Below are 22,040 nucleotides of genomic sequence, written 5' to 3'. Positions count from 1 at the left end.
TTTTTTCTAGAATAAATATGTATTTTAGAAATAGTAAAACCTTATTCAATATTAGAAAAATTGTTTTAACTTAGAAATATAAAACTAGTTTCATATTTTTTTCTAAAATCATGATGTTCCTTTTATCACGAGGATACAAAAATTTAACTTTTGATTCGGCCACTCAATCAAGCCGTGCCTACACCCTTATTGTTGAGGAGACGCATTGTGGTCTACAGCCAAAGATCAAGTCCGACAGTTTTTCATTATAATTATACAGGTGGTACAAACCTTTCTACAACACTACTCCCTCTGTCCCAAAATAATTGTTGTTTTGAGTTTTTGTGTCGTAAGTTTGAATAGATTTACAGAAAATACATGCAACATTTGTATCTCTAAATAAATTTATTAAAAAACTAGATTTAAAAATCTTTCCGATGATACTAATTATGTACTACAAGTATTAATAATTTTTAATATATGTTTAATCAAAATTATTTCTCGGGAAGCGAGAATGATAATTATTTTGGAACGAGTATATGAGAATCATTCCTCCTCAGCCAAGTAGAAAAAATGTCACATATTCTGGTGGGTATCACATAAGAATCACTTCTCAATTTAGACTAAGCTAAGAGTTAAAAAAAACTCGCTCCAAATTGCTTCCTATTCAATTGAATCACTCCAGAATCACTTCACACTTGGTCCCCATTCCGTTCCTACCAAAATCACTCCATCAAAGAATTAGAGAGTTGTAGCTAAGAATTAGGGAGTGGAACTTGATCCATCAAACATGCTCTAATTGCTCGACTCAACTCAAACCACACTCACAAGAATCTCAGGCCTTGTTTAGTTGCCAAAATTTTTTGGGAAGTGCTACTGTAGCATTTTCGTTTGTATTTGACAAATATTGTCCAACTATAAAGTAACTAGGCTCATAAGATTCGTCTCGCAAATTACAGGTAAACTGTGCAATTAGTTTTTATTTTTATTTATATTTAATGCTCAATGCATGCGCTATAAGATTCGATGTGATGGTACACTGAAATTTATGTGTAATGTATTCTTCCAAAAGCAGATGCCGATGCCATAATTCTTAGCTTGACCAGCTTCTGTGATCATTTTTCTTTGACAACTTGAAAAAAAAAACTTTTGTGCCATCCCCTTTCCCTGCTTGGATCGGAGGAATGTGCTCGACACACCGGGTTCCACTCATGTCTTTGTTTACTGCAAACGTCGCAAGCACTATCAAGGGCAGCGAATGAGCCCTTCAAACATCCTGCAATCCCAGGGGACAAGCTCTGAATCTTGCGGAGAGAAAGAGCACAGCACCTAGGACGAAGAAGCTGGGATCAATGGAGATGGCAGGCGCCGCAGGAACGGCGGAGACATGGTTGCCGTACGTCACCACGGCGGCGTCCTGCGCCGTCGCCGTCTTCTTCCTGCTCTACTTCTACGCGCCACAGTGGGCGGTCAGGGGCGTGCCGGGGCCGCCGGCGTTGCCTGTCGTGGGGCACCTCCCTCTGCTCGCCCGGCACGGGCCTGACATCTTCGGCCTCCTCGCCAAGAAATATGGCCCCATCTTCAGGTGGCAAAAGGCCACAACGATTTCGATCGTGTGCTTGATCTTGCAGAATTAATCGAGTGCTCTTTTTCAGCACTTCTCCTAGATTTCAGTTTGTTTTCATCTGTCTGGAAGTAGCCTTCGTGTGTGCGAATGAGGTTTATCCATGGCTGCTCAGGTTCCATTTGGGGAGGCAGCCTCTGGTGATCGTCGCTGACCCGGAGCTCTGCAGGGAGGTTGGCGTCAGACAGTTCAAGCTCATCCCCAACAGGAGCTTGCCGGCGCCGATCGCCGGCTCCCCTCTCCACCAGAAGGGTCTCTTCTTCACCAGGTGACTCTGACTGTTGCTTCGTCTTCGTCTCGCCACACTTGTATCATCAAATCAAGAATTCAAGACTATATGTATAGCATTGCGATCTCAGCAGGGACGAACGGTGGTCGGCGATGAGGAACACGATCATCTCGCTGTACCAGCCATCGCACCTCGCCGGCCTCGTCCCCACCATGCAGCGCTGCATCGAGCGCGCCGCGGACGCCATACTGGCGCCGGGTGTCCAGCAGAACGGCGACGGCGACGTCGACGTCGACGTCGACTTCTCCGACCTCTCGCTCAAGCTGGCCACGGACATCATCGGGCAGGCGGCGTTCGGCGTGGATTTCGGCCTCACGGCGAGCGGTGATCCCGGCGGCGAGGCCGCGGAGTTCATCAGAGAGCACGTCCACTCCACGACCTCCCTGAAGATGGACCTGTCCGCGCCGCTCTCCGTCGCGCTCGGCCTCGTCGCGCCCGCGCTGCAGGGCCCGGTACGCCGGCTGCTGAGCCGTGTCCCGGGGACGGCCGACTGGAAGGTCGCGCGGACCAACGCGCGGCTCCGCGCGCGGGTGGACGAGGTCGTGGCGGCGCGGGCGCGGGCGCGCGAGCGCCGCCGCCACGGCGAAGCGAGGACGAAGGACTTCCTGTCAGCGGTGCTCGACGCCCGGGACCGCAGCGCCGCGCTCCGGGAGCTGCTCACGCCGGACCACGTCAGCGCGCTCACCTACGAGCACCTCCTCGCCGGGTCGGCCACCACGGCGTTCACGCTCTCGTCCGCAGTGTACCTCGTCGCCGGCCACCCGGAGGTAGAGGCCAAGCTACTGGCTGAGGTCGACGGTTTCGGGCCGCGCGGCGCCGTGCCGACCGCCGACGACCTGCACCACCGGTTCCCCTACCTTGATCAGGCAAGTGACTGACACGACGACGCAGCGTCGTCGTCACGTGTAGGAGTAGGACGACGGACGGGCGCGAACGTAAACTTGCATTCGCATCTTTGCAGGTCATAATGGAGGCCATGAGATTCTACACAGTCTCGCCATTGATCGCCAGGGTGACGTCTCGACGAACAGAGCTCGGAGGCCACGAGCTCCCAAAGGTACGGACGGACACATCTCATCTCACCACCACTACGCGCTGGGCATTGGCATTGGCATGGTGTTGGTCCTGATGTTCACGCATGGTGTTCACCGCGCGCCAGGGCACGTGGCTGTGGATGGCGCCGGGCGTGCTGTCCCGCGACGCCGCCAGCTTCTTCCCGGACCCCGGCGCGTTCCGGCCGGAGCGGTTCGACCCGGCGAGCGAGGAGCAGCGCGGGCGGCACCCGTGCGCGCACATCCCCTTCGGCATCGGCCCGCGGGCGTGCGTGGGGCAGCGGTTCGCGCTGCAGGAGCTGAAGCTGTCCATGGTGCACCTGTACCAGCGCTTCCTCTTCCGGCGGTCGCCGCAGATGGAGTCGCCGCCGGAGCTCCAGTTCGGGATCGTGCTCAACTTCAAGAACGGCGTCAAACTCGTCGCAGTTGAGCGGTGCGCTGCCATGTCGTAGTATCGTGTACGGACGGATGGTAACGGCAAGTCGAGGGTGTAGTAGTGGTCACTTGGACGACTAGTTTCGTGGAAACTGATCTCTCGAAAATAGTTTCGTGGATTAGGTGTAAAGAATGTTCCAGTGCTTGCAGCTAGTTGAAACTCTTTGAAGATAACAAAACTCAAACGTGTGCATCGTCCTTTTGTAACCTAGCTATTTGTAGTTCTCTCAACTCAAGAGTCAGGGCATATTTTCTTGTTGATATATGCAGTGGTTACATGGCACATGAATATTTAATTCGACGAATAGTCACAGCTAAGGCAGACATATACAATTTTGGAGTAATAATCATAGAGATCATAACTGGGACCAAGGTCGACATTTTCAGTTTCAGCTCTCCAACTTCCTAGCTGTCAGGAGTTTGTAGATAGTGTAAGAAATTGTGTCTATTATTTCACAGTTTGTACACAGATGGTGTCCTTTGGATGGACTCATGGACATACAGTAGGTCTCTTTACATTTGATTTTTCATAGTGTCATGCTCTACATGCTAATTCTGCAGGTAATTGACAATTGGAGAAACAGGTTGGGAGGAGCACCATCAGAAACAGAAAATGTCTGTCTTGAAATCGGGCTAGGCTGCATCAAATCTAACCGAGAAGAAAGGCCAACGTCAAGGGAAATTATGGAGAGACTTGACAGATGGGAAACTACAAATTGCAACGTCAAACAATGAGAAAAGGCGACCTGCAGACCAGATATTGACGCATGTGGAAGAGAAGCCATCAGTTAGCACAACAGGTTATGCAGCATAGTTTGTGCAGTGCGGCCCAACATAGGGTGTGGTTGGTTGGAGTTCACACGTGGCCAGGGCTCACTTGGGCCAAAAAAATAGGTATTTGGTTTGTTGAATAAGACTTGGGGTAGGCCAACTTGGGCCAGCCGTATAGAGATAGCCTGACCAGCTTTGAAAGCCCAAATCAGGCTTCCCAACTGAGCTAGGCTCTGGCTCTTGTAGAGGAGGTGGAAGGCACGCCGCCGGTTGAACGGAAGTTCTGGATCATCCGGCGGATGTCTTTAGGGGGCCGTTGCGAAGGAGGAGCGCCGCACGTGGGGTTGGGACGGGGCAGGTTTGTTGGGATCCAGCACGGAGAGGGCGATGTGGGAGACGTGCGGAGACGATCTCTGATGTCCTAGAAGGTCGAGGACGCCGGGTTTCGCGGCACGCCGAGGTTTGGGGAAGAAGAGGAGGATGGGGACTAGGCGGCTTCGTGGTCGTACGTCGGAAGTGGTGGCGGACGAAACGACGGGTAAGAGGAGGAGAAGGCACGGATGGCGGGGAGAATGGTTCTCCTCCGCGCGGTGATGCTATGCAGCGCTATGGTAGCGGGCGGGTGGAGCTGGGGGCTTCGCCTCCGCTTCTTCCTCCTGCTATAGAGTTTTGGTGAAGATGACGAGAGTGTCGACGAGTGGGTCCCAGAGGTGCGGCGAAGTGGACGGGGAGCCCCCGCGCGGCGAGGAGCAGGGATAGGTGTAGCAGAAGGGGAACATATGAATATGCCCACCAGTTATTCTACAAAATGTCTCAAATAGGATAAATTCACCAATTCAAAAGACGTGACTATATACAAACTAAGCCAACCAACCAAACACAAATTTATCCTAGACAGGCTCAGCAACACACATAACCAAACAAACAGGTCTTGACTTGTTAGAGACAGGCTTAAGTTAGCCTGCTGCTGCCTAGTGCCCACCGCGCGCCGAGTGGCCCAGTGCAGCGCGGACTGCATCTTGTTGCACGCTCTTCCTCTCCTCTCTTTCTCGCTCGCTCGCTCGCTCGCGTGGTGTCTCTCTCTCCTTGAGGGCCTTGTTTAGTTCCCTCCAAAAACCCAAAAATTTTCAAGATTTCCCGTCACATCGAATCTTGCAGCACAAACATTAAAAATAAAAACTAATTGCACAATTTGCCTGTAAATTGCGGGATGAATCTTTTGAGCCTAGTTACTCTATGACTAGATAATGTTTGTCCAATAAAACGAAACTGCAACAATATCCCAGCCCAAAAAATTTTGAGAACTAAACAGTTCCGAAAAATTTTGGGAAATCGACACTGTAGCACTTTCGTTTGTATTTGACAAATATTATCCAATTATAGACTAACTAGGCTCAAACGATTCGTCTCGTCAATTTCGACCAAACTGTGCAATTAGTTTTTATTTTCATCTATATTTAATACTTCATGCATGCGTCTAAAGATTTGATGTGACGGGGAATGTGAAAAATTTTGCAAAATTTTCTGGGAACTAAACAAGCCCATATATTGTTTCTGTTTCTCGCTTGCATAGTTGCAGGACTAGTATTGGCAGATAAGGCCTTGTTTAGTTCCAAAATTTTAGCAAAATGTACACTCTAGGGCCTTGTTTACTTTTATTTTTTTTACAAAATAGAAATAGTAGCACTTTCGTTTGTATTTGACAAATATTGTCCAATTATGGACTAACTAGGCTCAAAAGATTCATCTCACAAATTACAGATAAACTGTATAATTAGTTATTTCTTTTATCTATATTTAGTGTTCCGCAAGATTCGATGTGATGGGGAATATGAAAAATTTTGCAAAATATTTTGGGAACTAAACAAGGCCTAGTATTTTCGTTTGTATTTGACAAATATTGTCCAATCATATACTAATTAGGCTGAAAAGATTCATCACGCAAATTACAAACAAACTATGTAATTAATTAATTTTTATCTATATTTAATACTCTATATATGTGCTGCAAGATTCGATGTGACGAGTAATCTGAAAAATATGCAATTTTTTTAGAAACTAATGGCCTAAGGCCTTGTTTAGTTCTAATTTTTTTTGCAAAATAGATACCGTAGCATTTTTGTTTATAGTTGATAAATATTATCCAATTATGACCTAATTAGGTTTAAAAGATTTGTCTATCAAATTATAAATAAACTATATAATTAGTTATTATTTTTATCTATATTTAATGTTTTATGCATACGTCGCAAGATTCGATACCACGGAGAATCTAAAATTTTTTATAAAATTTTTTGAACTAAACAAGACCTAAGAGTGGGAGGAGCCGTGCACTTCACGTCTTCTCGGCGTTCCATCAGAACCCGGTTCTGTCGATCTGTCTGGACCGCTCAGAGAGTTCGGCCTATGCTGCACGGCACCTTCTGATCAGAGCCGGCCGCCGACGTAGCAGCCTCTGAGAGGGGCAAAACCACAATACTAGAATGTTCAGGGGCTAATTTCGATAAACACTTATAGGTATCATGTTATGAGAATTGTTTATGCGGATGAGAATAGAGAGAAATAGTCAAATAGCCACATTTGTGATTTCACATTTCCACAAACATCGGTACTTTTAGTGCTTAAAAACAAGCACCGGCCAATTTGTGGTACCCCAAAACTCAAAATTTTTCAAGATTTCCCGTCATATCGAATCTTTAGACGCATGTATGGAGTATTAAATATAGACGAAAATAAAAACTAATTACACAGTTTGGTTAGAATTTACGAGATAAATCTTTTGAGCCTAGTTAGTCCATGGTTGGACAATAATTACCACAAACAAACGAGGGTGCTACAGTGTTGCAAAATTTTTTCCTTCAGCAACTAAACACGGCCTTACACATCCTTGTAGGCCTGTTTAGATTGGAGATAAAAAAATTTTGGGTGTCACATCGTATATGTCGGAAGGATGTCGAGAGGGGTTTTTAGAAACTAATAAAAAAATAAATTACATAGCTCGCCAGGAAACTGCAAGACAAATCTATTAACTATAATTAATCTGTCATTAGCACATGTGGGTTACTGTAGCACTTAAGGCTAATTATGGACTAACTAGGTTTAAAAGATTCGTCTCGCGATTTTCAACCAAACTGTGTAATTAGTTTATTTTTTTATCTATATTTAATGTTCCATGCATGTGTTGAAAGGTTCGATGGGATGGATGAATTTTTTTTTATAAGGAACTAAACAGGGCCTAAAATGTACAGCGTGATTGACTGGATCTGCTTGGGACTGGCTTCAATCCCATGATGGCTTATGACGAAGCGAGTAACTGCCCTCACACCACATGGAATGTACACTTAGTCGGGTTAAGTTTCCATCAAAATTTGTACAAATTTTCAAAGTCTCAGTCAGGTTTTCAAACAAGGTCTCGGGACTTTGGGTATTGATAATCACGTTGTCCACGCAAGCTTCTACATTGCGCCCAATCTAGGAACTCAAGCAATCTTGGATAGCACGCTGGTAAGTAGAGCCATCGTTCTTCAACCCAAAAGACATGGTGGTATCACAATAATAAGCCCCTATAAATGAAGTCTTTGATTGATCTTCTTCCTTAAGGGCAATCCGATGATAAACCGAGTAACAATCCAGAAAAAGACAGTAAAGTACAACTCAACAACCATTTTTTTGTTAAGCATGATAACATGCTCCATGGTCAGTAAACCTGACAATGGTTTGGGTTAAAACCGAGTTTTTTTTGTTTGGTTTTACTTTTAGGCTATATTGGTTTGGATTGAAACAGGCTGAAAAGGTTGTTGGGCCAGTTTGGTTTGGGCCCTATTAAAATAGGCTGAACTGGTTTGGCTGTAAATAATAGAGTTTACAATGAATTTTTATTCTATCTATTTATTTTTTGCTTTTGTTTATGGCTAAATATAAACAATAGCATGAGGTGCCGGTGATATGGTGGGTTGGAAATGTATTTTAATGGGTCTAGCGCATAAGTGGTATGGTTTGGTGTGGATGATTGAAGTCATGGTCTAATTTGGTTTGGATTTGACTTTCACATATATATGTTTTGGATTGGTGTGAGTTTGGTTTGGATCTCAGCCTACTATCAGGTTTAATGGTCAGGATAGAAGAAGAGGCAAGAAAGTCAAGCAAGAGAGGCTAATTGTCAAATTTTTGAAGAAATATATTCATATGCGAAGAATCTTATTCAACTGAAGCTTACTGATGAGGCAATCTTTTCCAATCCTGCATACAGAGAAATACAAAGTTGGTAGAGATATTATTTTTCTATTGTGCATTAACATACCATGCTTCCCTCACCAAGGTGGGGGGCAATCTTTTCCAATCCTACGTACAGAAAAGTTGGCAGAGATATTATTTTTCTATTGTGCATTAACATACCATGCTTCCCTCACCAAGGTGGCGGGGGTGCTTTCTTCGTCTTCAGTCCACTTTTGTATTTCAATGTTTCTATTTTTTTCTTATGGTGCACATTTGTTGATCTATTTGTCTTTGCTACCAATGACATTAAAAATATCTTCAGCTTTTTATTAACTATGCCTATGCAATTTTACTGATTTAGGGTGGGATATTGGACAGACAAATTACTGTATGATCTCTTGAAGCTTTTCTCTGGATGATTTTTTTGAAGTCTTCTCATCAACAAAATAATGTCAAATTTTGCACTGCCACTAGAAGAACTGTATGCAACACAATTAGTGAAGCTCGAAGAAATGGGTTTCTTTGACATTAGAGAACATATGAGCCTTGGCCGCTACGAGGAAAATGTTCATGCTGCAGCAGAGCTACTTTTTAGAAACATGGGGCCATTATAATGTGATGATGATCATAACTATGAGATCATATCTGGTTCATTGCTTGATTAAGAGGCGACATCTAGATTATGTGTTTAAGAATGAATAAAGAGTATAGCGACGGAACCTTTTGTATGCATGTGGTCTGGTGTCATGGTTAAAATTGTTGTTGCTAGTACATTGGGTTGTTGTACATACATATTGATCTTTTGCAATCTTATTTGCAATGTACAAGGACAATGTCTTCTCTACAAGCAGGTGGGGAAGGAAATATATAGTGCAAAGCATGAGAACTCATAAAAAAAATTGTATTTCCATTGCTAAAAAAATATGAGATTGCATTCATATCCCAAAGGTGTCTTTTATTTTAATAGTTGGAATTCCCTCAACTTAAAAAAATGAGAATAATAAATTTAGTGATGTTTTCATTTTATATGAATTTTTATAAAACCAGATTGAATTTCAACTTTTGTGACAAAAAGTGGATCTATTCCTTTTGAACGCGCGTTCTTTAATTCTTTGGAGCTACAAAAATATGTTTTTGATTAAATCTTAATGAGATATTTTAAATTTGACAAAATTGATTTTGAACTTAATATAACCGTAGTGTTAGCACATACAAATATACTAGTTTGAAATGAAGTGTTCCAAAGATAAGTGTATTTCTAGAACTTTGATACTAAAATTAATGTTAATAATAAATTACATACATTTATTTTGGAAAGGGAGAAAGTAGAAAAAGAGCATTGGCCTTATTTAGTTCCAAATTTTTTTGCAAAATAAACACTGTAGTACTTTTGTTTGTACTCCCTCCATCCCAAATTATAAGTCATTTCAAGAATCTTGGAGAGTCAAAATTTTTTAAGTTTGACCAAATTTATATGATAAAATAATTATTATTATTATACCAACTAAGTATCATTAGATTATTCCTTAATTATATTTTTATAATATACTCACTTTACGTTACAAATCTTAGTATTTTTCTCTATAAATTTGGTTAAACATGAAAATGTTTTGACTCCAAGATTCTTGGAATGACTTACAATTTGAGATGGAGAGTATATTTGACAAATATTGTCCAATCATATATTAATTAGGTTCAAAAAATTTGTCTTACAAATTACAGATAAATTGTATAATTAGTTTTTTTATTTATATTTAATGTTTTATACATGTGCCGTAAAATTCGATGTGACAAAGATATGAATTTGTTTTTAAAAATTCTTTGGAAAGGGCTAAAGTTATGTCTAGCCGTTCGTCGGAGAGCATGGCAGACTACGAAATTCATGTCCCTATCATCGTGTGACGCGTGTGAATGCAAAGGGTGCACTTTTTCTAGACAGTGTCATTTCGTCGGGCATTGTTTGGTTTTAAAAAAAAATTAAGATTCTCCGTCACATCGAATTTTACGGTACATGCATAGAGTATTAAATTTAGACGAAAATAAAAACTAATTATACAGTTTGTCTGTAAATCACAAGATGAATCTTTTGATTCTAAGTAGTTTATGATTGGATAATATTTATCAGAAACAAAAAAAATACTTAAAATTTTTGCCAACTAAATAAAGGAGGCACGATGACGCTGAGTCACATAAGATGGCCGCAAGTCGCAAGCTGGCGGGGCGGGTGGCGGCCTGAAAGCGAGACGTGTTGGTACGTGACGTGCCGTTGCGTGCGGCATAGCCTCACACGCAGACTTCAAAATCTGCTGGGGGGCCTGGGGGGGACGAAAGGTAGCTGACCAGGGACGGGGACGAGGAGAAGCAACTAGCAAGAAAGCAGCGTGCCGTACGGGTTGCCGGTCATGATTCTTGTAACTGAGTTGAGACGACTCAAGCTGTTTATTCGCCGGCTATTTAGTAATGTTTTTTCATAATAAATTAATAAGACCTTATTTAGTTATAATTTTTTTTTTAAATTTTGATACTATAGCATTCGTTTGTTTTTAATAATTATTATCTAATTATAAACTAAGTAGACTCAAAAGATTCATCTTGTAAATATAAACTGTGTAATTAATTTTTATTTTTATTTTTATTTAGTGTTTTTATGTATGTACTGTAAAATTTGATGTGCCGAAGAATTTTATTTTTTTAAAAATTTTAGGATTATTTAAACAAGGTCTAAATAATATTTTCAGCTATGACTCTTTACAGATTAATTAGTTTTAAATTGTACTAATAATATTATAAACATGTTTGAAACGAAGGAAGGAGAAAACATTAGCTTCTGCAACTTGTGCTAGCGTTTTCACCAGACGTTTGCTGTCCACGTTGATATATTTGTTTAGGCCTTGTTCAGTTGAGAAAAATTTTGGTTTTGACTACTGTAGCATTTTCGTTTGTTTATGACAAATATTATCCAATTATGGACTAACTAGACTCAAAAGATTCAGCTCGCGAATTACAGGCAAACTGTGTAATCAGTATTTGGTTTTGTCTACATTTAATACTCCATGCATATGCCACAAGATTCGATGTGACGGGGAATCTTGAAATTTTTTGGAACTAAACAAGGCCTAGTTGATCATAACTTATGATAAAAAGTATTGTTTATTTGTTTTTTTCGTCCGAGATCAGGGCAGATTAGAAAATCCATATCCCTGGGACCCGTGTCAATGCAACAGGGAGCACTTTTTCTAGACGGGTATGGTACGGTGTCAGTGAAGAGGGGCGTGGGCGATGACTCTGGTCGATCCGCGCGTAAGGCCATTGGATATGAAAATTTTTTTATGTCACATCGAATGTGTCGGAAGGATGTCGGAAGAGATTTTTAAAAACTAATAAAAAAACAAATTACATAGCTCATCAGGAAACTACAAGACAAATCTATAAAACATAATTAATCTATCATTAGCATATGTGAATTACTGTAGCACTTAAGGCTAATTATGGAGTAACTAGGTTTAAAAGATTCGTCTCATATTTTTCAATAAAACTGTGTAATTAGTTTATTTTTTTATGTACATTTAATGTTCCATGCATGTGTCCAAAGATTCGATGGGATGGACGAAAAAATTTTGGGTGGGAAAATAAACAGGGCCTAAGGTGGCAGCTTGAAAGCGAAACGTGTCGGTAAGTGGACGGCCTTGTGGCAGCGCACTTAAGCCTGGCGGCCCTCTCCTCTGCTGTGCTGGGGGAGACGAAGCTAGGCGCCGATCAAGAGAGGGGAAGAAGCAAAGCAAGCAGCAAGCAGGGTGCGGGTTGTCGGACAATACGCCGCCGGCGATGGTGGAGCTGACACCGCGTGGCAATGGTTGTTGCCCGCGTGTGCTCTCGGTTTCTCTGCTCCTCCTCCTCCTTGCTGCCCTGCTGCCGTCGACGCACGTCTCGTCGGCGGCGGCGGCGGCGGCGATTACCAGGGGTGATTTCCCGGAGGGCTTCGTCTTCGGCGCCGGCGCATCGGCTTACCAGGTAGGAGTAGTAGGAGTACTGCTCTATCTTTGTTTGTTCCTGCCAATGGGAAGTGAGTGATGGCAGAGGTGGTGTTGAAATGGAAATCAATCTTCTTGTTTCTGCAGGTTGAAGGCGCATGGGCAGAGGACGGGAAGAAGCCCAGCATCTGGGACACATACACGCACAGTGGTTAGCTACCATTCATCTAGCTACTTGTGTATGAATTGGCTCTCAACCTGCTCCCAACTTCGTTCCGTTTTTTGTGCTTCCACTGTGTAGGCTATTCGATTGACCATGCGACTGGAGATGTGGCTGCGGATCAGTATCACCATTACAAGGCCTGTCATCTAGCATCTTCTTTCCTTTTTAATTAATTTCCGTTTCCAGGATCAACCCTGATGACACAGCAAACTGAATCTGATGCATATGCATATTTGCAATTTCAGGAAGATGTGAAGCTAATGCATGACATGGGGTTGGACGCGTACAGGTTCTCAATTGCCTGGTCAAGGCTTATTCCAGGTACCAAGTAGTGCTAGACTGCTAGTGCTAGACACAGGACAGGATCATATTTTCTGTTTGTCACTGTACTTAGCCATGTCTGATGATGGTACGTTGTAGATGGGCGTGGAGCTGTGAACCCAAAGGGGTTGGAGTACTACAACAGCCTCATAAACGAACTCCTCAGATATGGTCATTTTGCTACCTCGTTGCATCATCATCGATCTACTAGGCTCTCCATTTCGTTCATTCATATACATACAGAGTCTTCATTTCCTGCACTCCTTTGTCAGTAACGCCACACAGCACCTGATATTCTGAATACACGTATCGCTTTCATCGCAGGAATACAGCCTCACGTGACCATCTATCACTTCGATCTTCCCCAAGCTCTTCAAGATGAATACAACGGCCTGCTCAGTCCTAGAATCATGTAAGTACTTGCTCCATTTCCCACTACTGACGAATTGAACCGCTGTTAGCTATAGCTGCATTATTTGCAGAGGTATATGTAGCCTGAGACCGACCTGACCGTGTGAAGCAATGAACAAAAAAAAAATGCAGCGATGATTTCACGGCATACGCAGACGTGTGCTTCAGGAGCTTTGGCGACAGGGTGAAGCACTGGATCACGGTGAACGAGCCCAACATCGAGCCCCTCGGCGGCTACGACCAGGGCTACCTCCCGCCGCGCCGCTGCTCCGCCCCATTCGGACTCGCCGGCGTCCCCTGCACCCACGGCAACTCCACGACGGAGCCGTACGTCGTCGCCCACCACCTCCTGCTCGCCCACGCGTCGGCTGTCTCCCTCTACAGACGCAAGTACCAGGGTGAGCAAGGAGGACGGATTGGGCTCACATTGCTGGCCTATTGGTATGAGCCGGCCACGCACAAGCCTGAGGACGTACAAGCAGCTGCAAGAGCAAATGACTTCACACTTGGATGGTGAATTAATTTTGTATATATACTACGAGTATTTCTGAAGCTAATTATATTCTAACTTCTAAATCAGTGATGTATACAGATACACTAGCAGTAGCTGACAAGCTGAATTTGATAGCTTGCACTGCAAATGATCACAAAACAACTGATTACCCCTAGGCCGGTGGTGTTGTTGTTTTAAGGTTCATGCATCCCTTGGTGCACGGCGACTATCCACCGGTGATGAGGAGGAACGCGGGGTCAAGGCTGCCGGTGTTGACGGCGCAAGAGTCGGCCATGGTGCGCGGGTCGTTCGACTTCGTCGGGATCAACCAGTACGGCGCACTCTTGGTTGAAGCAGACCTCGGCCAGCTCAAACGGGAGCTCAGAGACTATTACGGCGACACTGCTGTCAACTTCATCACACGTACGTAATTACTAATTAATTAACAACTCAAGCATTTGTTGTTAGTTGTGTTCATGCTTTCTTCATGCCAAAAATCGACGACGACTTCAGTTGTCTCTTTCGTTCTTACTCATAATTGTACAACAACTACATTTTTGCAGTACCGTTCGAGAGCACAGTAAGGAACCAGGTGAGTTCACACAAAAACCACTACTAAAACTCTTGCCCAGATCGACAGACATATCGCTGTGGCTTGTGCGCGCGGGCAGCTGAAAAAAAAACACATTTCAATTTCTTGTGGTGTGCTTGCAAACAATGCAATCAGGAGCCTCAACTTGGGCTGCGGAACAAAGAGGCGCCATGGGCTCTGAACAAAGTGCTGGAACACCTGCAGATTCAGTACGGGAACCCTCCGGTGATGATCCACGAGAACGGTGAGCTGAGGCCAAAATGCCAGACTCTCTCTTCCCATAATTTCATAGTCTGATGATGATTATTTCGCCTGACCTGATGATTCTCCAATGGCCACCAACCGCCGCCCATTTCAGGAGCTGGGCACGAGCCGGACCCGTCGGGCGCGTTCCTGTACGACGACGAGTTCAGGGCACATTTCCTGCAGGTGTACATCCGGGCGGCGCTGGGTTCCGTCAAGAACGGCTCGGACGTGCGCGGCTACTTCGTGTGGTCGTTCATGGACGTGTTCGAGTATCTCTTCGCCTACAGGTTCCGCTTCGGCCTCTACGGCGTCGACTTCGCCGCCGACGACCGGACCAGGTACGCTCGGAGCTCCGCGCGATGGTACGCCGGCTTCCTCCGCCGCGGCGGCGGCGACCTCACGCCGCCGGCGCCGCCTCTGGGACACGGACACGGCTCCACCTATTCGGAGTGAAAATCGGCGGTACGTGTGTGCGTGCGTGCCACACGGAACATCCGGAGTCGTAATACCCCGTACAATATATACATAGATTCGTCGCCGGAAAAGAAGCACAGGAAGGATGGATGTTTCTTCACTGATCATCGTCATCCGTGTCGTCCTGTGCGGCCTTCGCCATCGGTTCTGTACTTCTTTGCATTGGAGGAATAAAAATTCAGTTTTGTTGCACGTAAATAAGCAGGAGGCTGTGATCACCTCAGCTAGATATTAGTGGCAAGTTTAAACGAGCCTGCTAGATTTTGCACGTGACAGTGCACACTTACTTTTTTTTCCACATGATGTCTAAGAGAGTATATAACCCAATTGATTGTGTGGAAAGTGCATTCGTGTACTCAGCCATGTAGGTTTTGCTTGTCTGGAAAGTGTATTCGTGTACTCAGCCAGCTTGCTGGTTCGATTTTTCCAGGTGTTCTTATTGAAAACCATCTCAAAATCGAACAAATTTCTTGAGGGGCGAAAATGAACCCTAAAAATGTAGCATTGTTTTGAGGGTGTATGAAACCACTAAGATATTATTTATTCTTGAATGCTAAGGTAAACACTTTTCTGGCAATTTCAATTTTTTTTGTGTTAGTCCAAACTAGCGAGATAAACAATTTCCTTGAGAGGCAAACAAAAATATAACATTATTTAAATTTAGGGTGTATGAAACCTCTAAGAAAATGCATATTATTGCATAATAAGTCAAACCCATGGTAATTTCATATACTTTTTTAGTGCTAGTCCAAACTGTAAAGATAAACAATTTCTTTGAGAGGCAAAAACGAACCCCAAAAATATATCATTATTTAGGGTGTATGAAACCTCTAATAAAACACATACTCCCTCTATCCTAAATTATATCATTTCATTTTTTTAGAGTCAAAACATCATCTCAAGTATGAAAGATCTAAGAAAACACATACCCCCTCCTTCCTGTCCTCTTTTTAATTTCTCACGTATTCTATTTTTCAATAAAGAGCCGTAGAAGCAACTGTTATTTGGTCCTTAATATGTAATCTGTGGTTTGGAAAATGAATTTCTATGCTCAAGGATAAATATGGTTTATGGGAATGTGTTCGGATCAATGTAATCTATGCTACTATATCTCTATGTATAAAATCTATATCGTTACCAAATTTTATACAACACCCACAACTAACCGACGCACCCCTTGTACAAGGGGTTGTTTAGTTTGGGGTAATAAATTTTATCAGACACTATAGCATTTTTGTTTTATTTGATAATTAATATTTAATTATAGACTAATTAGTCTTAAAAGATCGTCTCATAAATTATTCTCTAACTGTTGTTTTAATTTTGTATATATTTAATACGGTGTTCAAACATTTGATATAATGAGTGATAAAAAAAAAAGGGAACCAAACAGGGCGTCTCCTTTACATTCAAAATCGTCGGAGTGCAGAAGCACCGATCAGTGGTCATTTGAGCAGGGTAGATGTCTCTGTCGTCGTGCTGGACCGAGTGGTGCCGGTGCCGGTGCTGCTGCTGCTTGTGCCTGTTCCAACCGAAGACGTGTAGTAGAAAGCATCAGACGGCGGCATGTAGGTCGCCACCGGCATCCTCGCAGGCAGGCTCGGCAGCGGCGCCTCTAGCCGCAGCACGTTGATGGCCTGCCTGATGGACGGCCTCAGGCTCCGGTCAGGGTGGCCGCACCAGAGCCCGACGACCATCACCGTCTCCATCTCACGGGCGTCGAACTCACCCTTGAGCCGTGCGTCAGCGGCGTCGAGGATGCCTCCTCCTCCTCCTCCTCCTCTGCTGTAGTACTCCCACGCCCATTGCACGATGTGGATCACGTCGTCTTCGCCGCCGTGGCGAGGCACCAGGGGCCGTCGGCCACAGGCGATCTCCAAGAGGACGACGCCGAAGCTGTAGACGTCCGACTCGGCGTTGGCTCTGCCGGTGATCATGCACTCCGGGTCCATGTACCCCATGGTCCCGGCGAGCACCGTGGTGTGAGAGCCCCGGCCGTGGTCGACGAGTCTTGCGAGCCCGAAGTCGCCGAGCTTGGCGTGGAACGACGCGTCCAGCATCACATTGCTCGGCTTGATGTCCCTGTGCACCACGCACTGCTCCCACTCCTCGTGCAGGTAGAGCAGCGCCGACCCCAGGCCCAGCACGATCTCGTGCCGGAGCTGCCATGGCAGCAGCGTGTCCTCCGTGTCGCCGTCGCCGCCGGCAGTGTAAAGGTGCTTGTCGAGGCTGCCGTTGGGCATCAGCTCGTAGACGAGGAGGAGCTCGGTGCCGCCATGGCACCAGCCGATGAGCTGCACCAGGTTTCGGTGCCTGAGTCGGCTGATGATCCTCACCTCCGAGGCGTACTCTTTCGGTCTTTCCTCCCCTGCTTCGAGCCCTTGGACACTCTCTTGATGGCGACGTGAAGATCTATCTCCTTGAGGAATCCTCTATACACTGATCCGAAACCCCCTTCCCCGAGCTTCCGTGTGTCTGAGAAGTTGTCGGTGGCAATGGAGAGCTCGCCGTAGCGAAACCGCTTTGGCCCGGTCCCTCTCTCGAACTCGTCCTCCATCTCCGGCTCTTCGTCAAAGAACCCTCCTCCCAGCTCTTGCTCCCTCGCTTCCTCGAGGATTCTGGCCTGTCTCCTCCGTCGCCGCCGGCGAAGGAAGCATATGGAGAAGATTATTCCCAGTATGATCAAGATCGAGACGGAGCCGACAGACGCGCCAATCACGATCCCTGTCTTTGATGATTCTGTGGGGAGATGCAAAAACGTTTTAACATTGCATCAATCGATGACGATAAAGGAAGGCGCAGCCTGGAAGAAGATGTTTACCTGGAGTTGGCGGCGAAGACGTAGGTGGTTCCGGCGCCGGCGCCGGCGCCGGCGGCAGAGTGATGTGTATCGGGGCCACCAGGTAGCGCAGGTAGCAGCTGTAGCCCTTGATGGAGCCTCCCGTGTTATCGGGAAACAGATCCCCCAGCCTGTTGGCGTAGCCGGAGATGCAGGTCGAGCACTGGCTGCCGTTGAGGTCCCTGGTGCACTGCGCCAGGCCGTACATCTCCTGCGAGCCCGTGCCGGAGTAGGGCGTGCTGCTGTTGAAAATCCGCGACGGCTCGGAGGCGACGCCGCCCGAGAGGCTGCTCATCAGCGGCACCCAGGCCTTTGCCACAGCTTCTGAGGTCACAGGCACGCCGGCGATGGTCTCGTACACGGCGAACACGGCGTTGAGGTCCGCGGTGGCGGGGATCGGCGCGGACGAGTACCGGAGCACGCACGCGTCGTACAGCGCGTTCGCGTTCCGGCTGCCCGGGCACGCCGTCGTGATCCCGGCCGACGACGTGGAGAGGCACTCGAGGCACTGCGTCTCGTTGCGGTCCGCGAAGCACATGATGAGGCCGAACACCTCGTCGGCCCCGGACCCGGCGCTGCCCTTGTAGAACCAGCCGTTGTCGCCGGCCGCCGCGGGGAGCGTGGCCAGGAGCTGGTCCAGGTTCTTCTTGTATTGGCTGCCGTCGGAGTAGTTGCCCGTCGTTGAGCACTGCCCTGCTGCCGCTACGAAGAGCAAGGACAAGGTGGCGAGGAGGAGAAGGCGGGGGGCCATTACCGGCCGGGAGCTCTCAGTCTCAGGCTCTCTCAGCCGCCTTGGGACGCCCGACGCCGTTGCCAACTTCTCTTGTAATTGTCTCAAAAAGAGGCCTTTCGCACCCAAATATTGGTAATAAAGCATCTAGACGTTCAGAGTCAACAAGGAGGACCTAGTCTCTCTCCCTCTCTCAAAAGAAAATGCCATGCCAACTTCTTGTAAATTTACTTATTAAAAAACTTCTTGTAAATTTGATGAATGTTTTCCTTTTGGTTGAGAAGAAAAATTTTCCCCTTGTGTGTGACGAAGTTTCAGGAAGATTCATTTAGAAGTTTCACTAGAGTGGCCAGAAAGCTTTGTAGTATAGGTTAGAACTGTAGTATACTGATCTGCTTTGAATGAAATAATGAATATGTTAGGTGTGAAGTAAGTACGAAAGTCTAGCTGATACTCCAGTCTAGATGTTGCATTGACCATGTCAAACTTCATTAGGATATTCTGCAGTTGCTGGCCTGCTTTTTGCTTGGATCAAATCTATTGTCAAAATCTGCTCCTGTCGCTGTTGCTTTAATACATTTCTTTGCCCCGCCATGCAGAATCCCAAATGCTGACAGTTTTGGTTTTGTCAAAGTTCAGGCAGATGCAAGATAAAACTAATAAAGCTAGTCGACACTATGAACTTGGGTTCTTCTACCAGTCCACCTGCCACTGACATATTAATATATTATGTGCTTAAGACGACACTGCTTGTTTTACCGTCAAAGCATCTGTCTCCAGGATGAACCGGCCAATTCCCAGATTAATCGCAGCTTGACCGCCCTGCAGGCAGACGATCGTTTCAGCCTGGAAAGCATTCAGTAAGTGATTGACGCGTCCCCATCCGCTTAGCACAACGTCACTATGTAACTTTTATAAAGCAAAATTTCACTATCTATATTTCTCTTGATATGTAATGCGTCAACTTCAGCAGTCCACTATATCAACCTCAGTATCTATTTCTCTTAAAATACAAAGCGTCCACTTCAGCAGTCCACTATCAATCTCAGTATCTATTTCTCTTAAAATACAAAGCGTCCACCTCAGCAGTCCACTATCATTTGCCACTATCAATTTCTCCTGACATGCAAGGTGTCCACCTCAGCAATCTACTATCATTTGTATTAAAGTTAACTAGCACAAGAATTATGACATCCACATCAGCGAGACACATCGTCCACTATAGATACAATTTTCATGATTATGCTAATAAAAAAGATATATTTATATTCCTCCTTCGTACCTGCGACAACGCGTGGGGAATCCTAGTTATCCCTGATCAAGAAGGCCCATCCTCCACACTTCCCTTATCACAGTTTAATTTTAAGTATCCCTCTGGTGGCCTCAACCAGCGCTGCACCCACCTTTACCTGTGCACTTTGCTGTATATGTGTTGATTCACCCATCTCACCAGCATGTATTTAGATAGCTCTTACAATGCTCTCTGCTGATCGCCCACCTCACGTATAGAGTCTCTCTCAGTCACAGGAACCACAGTGTTATGAGCATAAGGTGCCGTCTGTCCTCCTTGTCCTTCATCATTTGATCAACTAACTCATGCACAAGTGGCAAAATCACACAATTTTACACATTCTCGCTCTAGCTTTAGCCCATGCCTTGCTTACTTGGCTAGTTTGCATTCAGGAAAAAGGTGACCTCCATCTTCATCTAGAGCTGATAACATACTGGGCATCTGGTATCAATTTTCATTCCCCTTCTTGCCAGATTTCTCCTCAAAGAGTGGTTGTTTTGTGCAAAACGCCATAGGAAATGTTTCACCTTGTTTGGGCATTTGGTTTTCCAAATCTTATCCCAAATGGGATCGGCCACTTGACTGCTCCCTCCCTAGGCGCTTCCACTCCTGCGCAGCATATCATCTATATTTTGTAGGCACTCTTGACGCTGAAAAGCCCATGGTATTCATAGTGCCACGCTAGAACATTATCTCTCTCTTATGCACCGACAAGGCTAATATTATCCACTACTAGCTCCCGCTGCTTTGCCGAGTGCCTGAGGCACTCGGCAAAGTCTCTATTACACTCAGTAAAGGTTTTGCCCACTCGGAACACTCGACAAAGAACCTATCGGCAAAGGATTCTTTGCCGAGTGCCACATATCGAGCACTTGGCAAAGCCTTTGCCAAGTGCTAGGTCAGCACTCGGCAAAAAAATCCGCTGTTAATAGTGACAGCCTCTTTGCTGAGTGTTGGATGTGTGCCACTCGGCAAAGAATTTTCTAGAATATTGCACTCTGCAAAGACATATTATTTTTATTTTTTTAAATAACTCTTTGTCGAGTGCCGAAGTGCTGCAATCGGTGAAGAAAACTTTTATATTCTTTTTAAAATATTTTTTTGCCGAGTGTCGTGGTCCTGACACTCGACAAAGCTAGATTCTGCGTTGCATGAACTGCCAGCTTTGCGGAGTGATGGCACTCGACAAAGGCCTCTTTGCCGAGTGCCACACTCGGCAAAGCTGGCATATTTTTTATTTTTTTTTGTTTTTTCCTTTCCAGTGACACAAACTAATAAATCACATATATATCATTATAAACAGCTCATGATATATCACATACACATCCATCATTCATAATCCATCACATACACATTTATTGTCTGTCGCACCCGATTTTCCAAAGAAGACCAAGCGCTAACTATATTTGTGTCCAGGATATCCACACGACACATATATCGACAAATATGGAGAATATCAAGAACAATACTTTATTACATATCGGAACATAGTTACAACAAGGCTTACATCTATTAAAAAGCATGATAGAAACTATACTATATCTTCTCTTCGGGTCTCCATACTCTACAGGGACGGTTGACTGGGGGTACACTCGCCTAGTACTCCTGGAATGCCTCAGGGAACTCTGCCTTTGTATCATCATCTGGTACCCATCTAGGATTTTTGATTGTTGAATATAAAGCAAGTGTGAGCGCATCATACTCAACAAGTATAACATGAGGCGATGAAAGGCTCAAAAGGCTTGACTTGGTTTAACTGTGATAAGCACTTTTATTTGGTCATATTTTATTATTAAACTTATGTTGCTAGGTTATGCTTAAGCTCCCAAGGTGAGAATTATAATTAACATCAACATTTCTCATCACTCAAACCATCCATAGAACCATCTATCTCGAAAAGGATCTAGGCCGCTCGTGTCCGTGAACACGGCTGATATATCAGTTTTAAAACACTTTGCAGAGCTTGTACACTTTCACCATGAGTCATCGTGTTACCCATATGCCCGAGGTGATCAGCCTCTTGACCCACTTCCAAGATAAGTCGGTAGGGTTCACTATGAAGCCTTTCGAAAGTCCCCCTAACA

The 22,040-nt window shown here is 45.1% G+C and overlaps 2 protein-coding genes and 1 pseudogene across 3 annotated transcripts; 2 read left to right on the top strand and 1 right to left on the bottom strand.

Annotated features, from left to right (window-relative positions):
• Positions 1,112 to 3,697, top strand: LOC8061987 (cytochrome P450 711A1). Of its 2 annotated transcripts, none has more exons than XM_002438541.2 (5): positions 1,112 to 1,564; positions 1,719 to 1,871; positions 1,963 to 2,758; positions 2,854 to 2,949; positions 3,052 to 3,697. In XM_002438541.2, exons 1-5 carry the CDS (start codon positions 1,332 to 1,334, stop codon positions 3,394 to 3,396), a joined length of 1,623 nt encoding a protein of 540 aa, XP_002438586.1. In that variant the 5' UTR covers positions 1,112 to 1,331; the 3' UTR covers positions 3,397 to 3,697. The 2 variants fall into 2 exon arrangements, with proteins under 2 accessions (XP_002438586.1, XP_021304651.1); XM_021448976.1 differs by having other exon boundaries at positions 1,113 to 1,564; positions 1,966 to 2,758.
• On the top strand, positions 12,061 to 15,455 carry LOC8076731 (beta-glucosidase 31). Its single transcript, XM_002438540.2, has 11 exons — positions 12,061 to 12,376; positions 12,484 to 12,547; positions 12,638 to 12,696; positions 12,805 to 12,880; positions 12,980 to 13,051; positions 13,205 to 13,292; positions 13,424 to 13,804; positions 13,984 to 14,207; positions 14,348 to 14,376; positions 14,512 to 14,620; positions 14,735 to 15,455. Exons 1-11 carry the CDS (start codon positions 12,191 to 12,193, stop codon positions 15,073 to 15,075), a joined length of 1,629 nt encoding a protein of 542 aa, XP_002438585.1. The 5' UTR covers positions 12,061 to 12,190; the 3' UTR covers positions 15,076 to 15,455.
• Positions 16,319 to 18,779, bottom strand: LOC8076730 (annotated as a pseudogene).

This window comes from Sorghum bicolor, chromosome 10 (genome assembly GCF_000003195.3).
Source record: "Sorghum bicolor cultivar BTx623 chromosome 10, Sorghum_bicolor_NCBIv3, whole genome shotgun sequence".
NCBI classification, from domain to species: Eukaryota; Viridiplantae; Streptophyta; class Magnoliopsida; order Poales; family Poaceae; genus Sorghum; species Sorghum bicolor.
This window is presented reverse-complemented; position numbering and strand designations above follow the sequence as displayed.

Bases quoted from the DNA above. Each gene is read 5' to 3' on its own strand.
- LOC8061987 (XM_002438541.2), top strand. From the start codon at position 1,332: ATGGAGATGGCAGGCGCCGCAGGAACGGCGGAGACATGGTTGCCGTAC. The intron at 1,565-1,718 runs GTGGCAAAAGGC...ATGGCTGCTCAG, and splicing joins AAATATGGCCCCATCTTCAG to GTTCCATTTGGGGAGGCAGC. The intron at 2,950-3,051 runs GTACGGACGGAC...ACCGCGCGCCAG, and splicing joins GAGGCCACGAGCTCCCAAAG to GGCACGTGGCTGTGGATGGC.
- LOC8076731 (XM_002438540.2), top strand. From the start codon at position 12,191: ATGGTGGAGCTGACACCGCGTGGCAATGGTTGTTGCCCGCGTGTGCTC. The intron at 12,697-12,804 runs GCCTGTCATCTA...TTGCAATTTCAG, and splicing joins ATCAGTATCACCATTACAAG to GAAGATGTGAAGCTAATGCA. The intron at 13,293-13,423 runs GTAAGTACTTGC...AAAAAAATGCAG, and splicing joins CTGCTCAGTCCTAGAATCAT to CGATGATTTCACGGCATACG.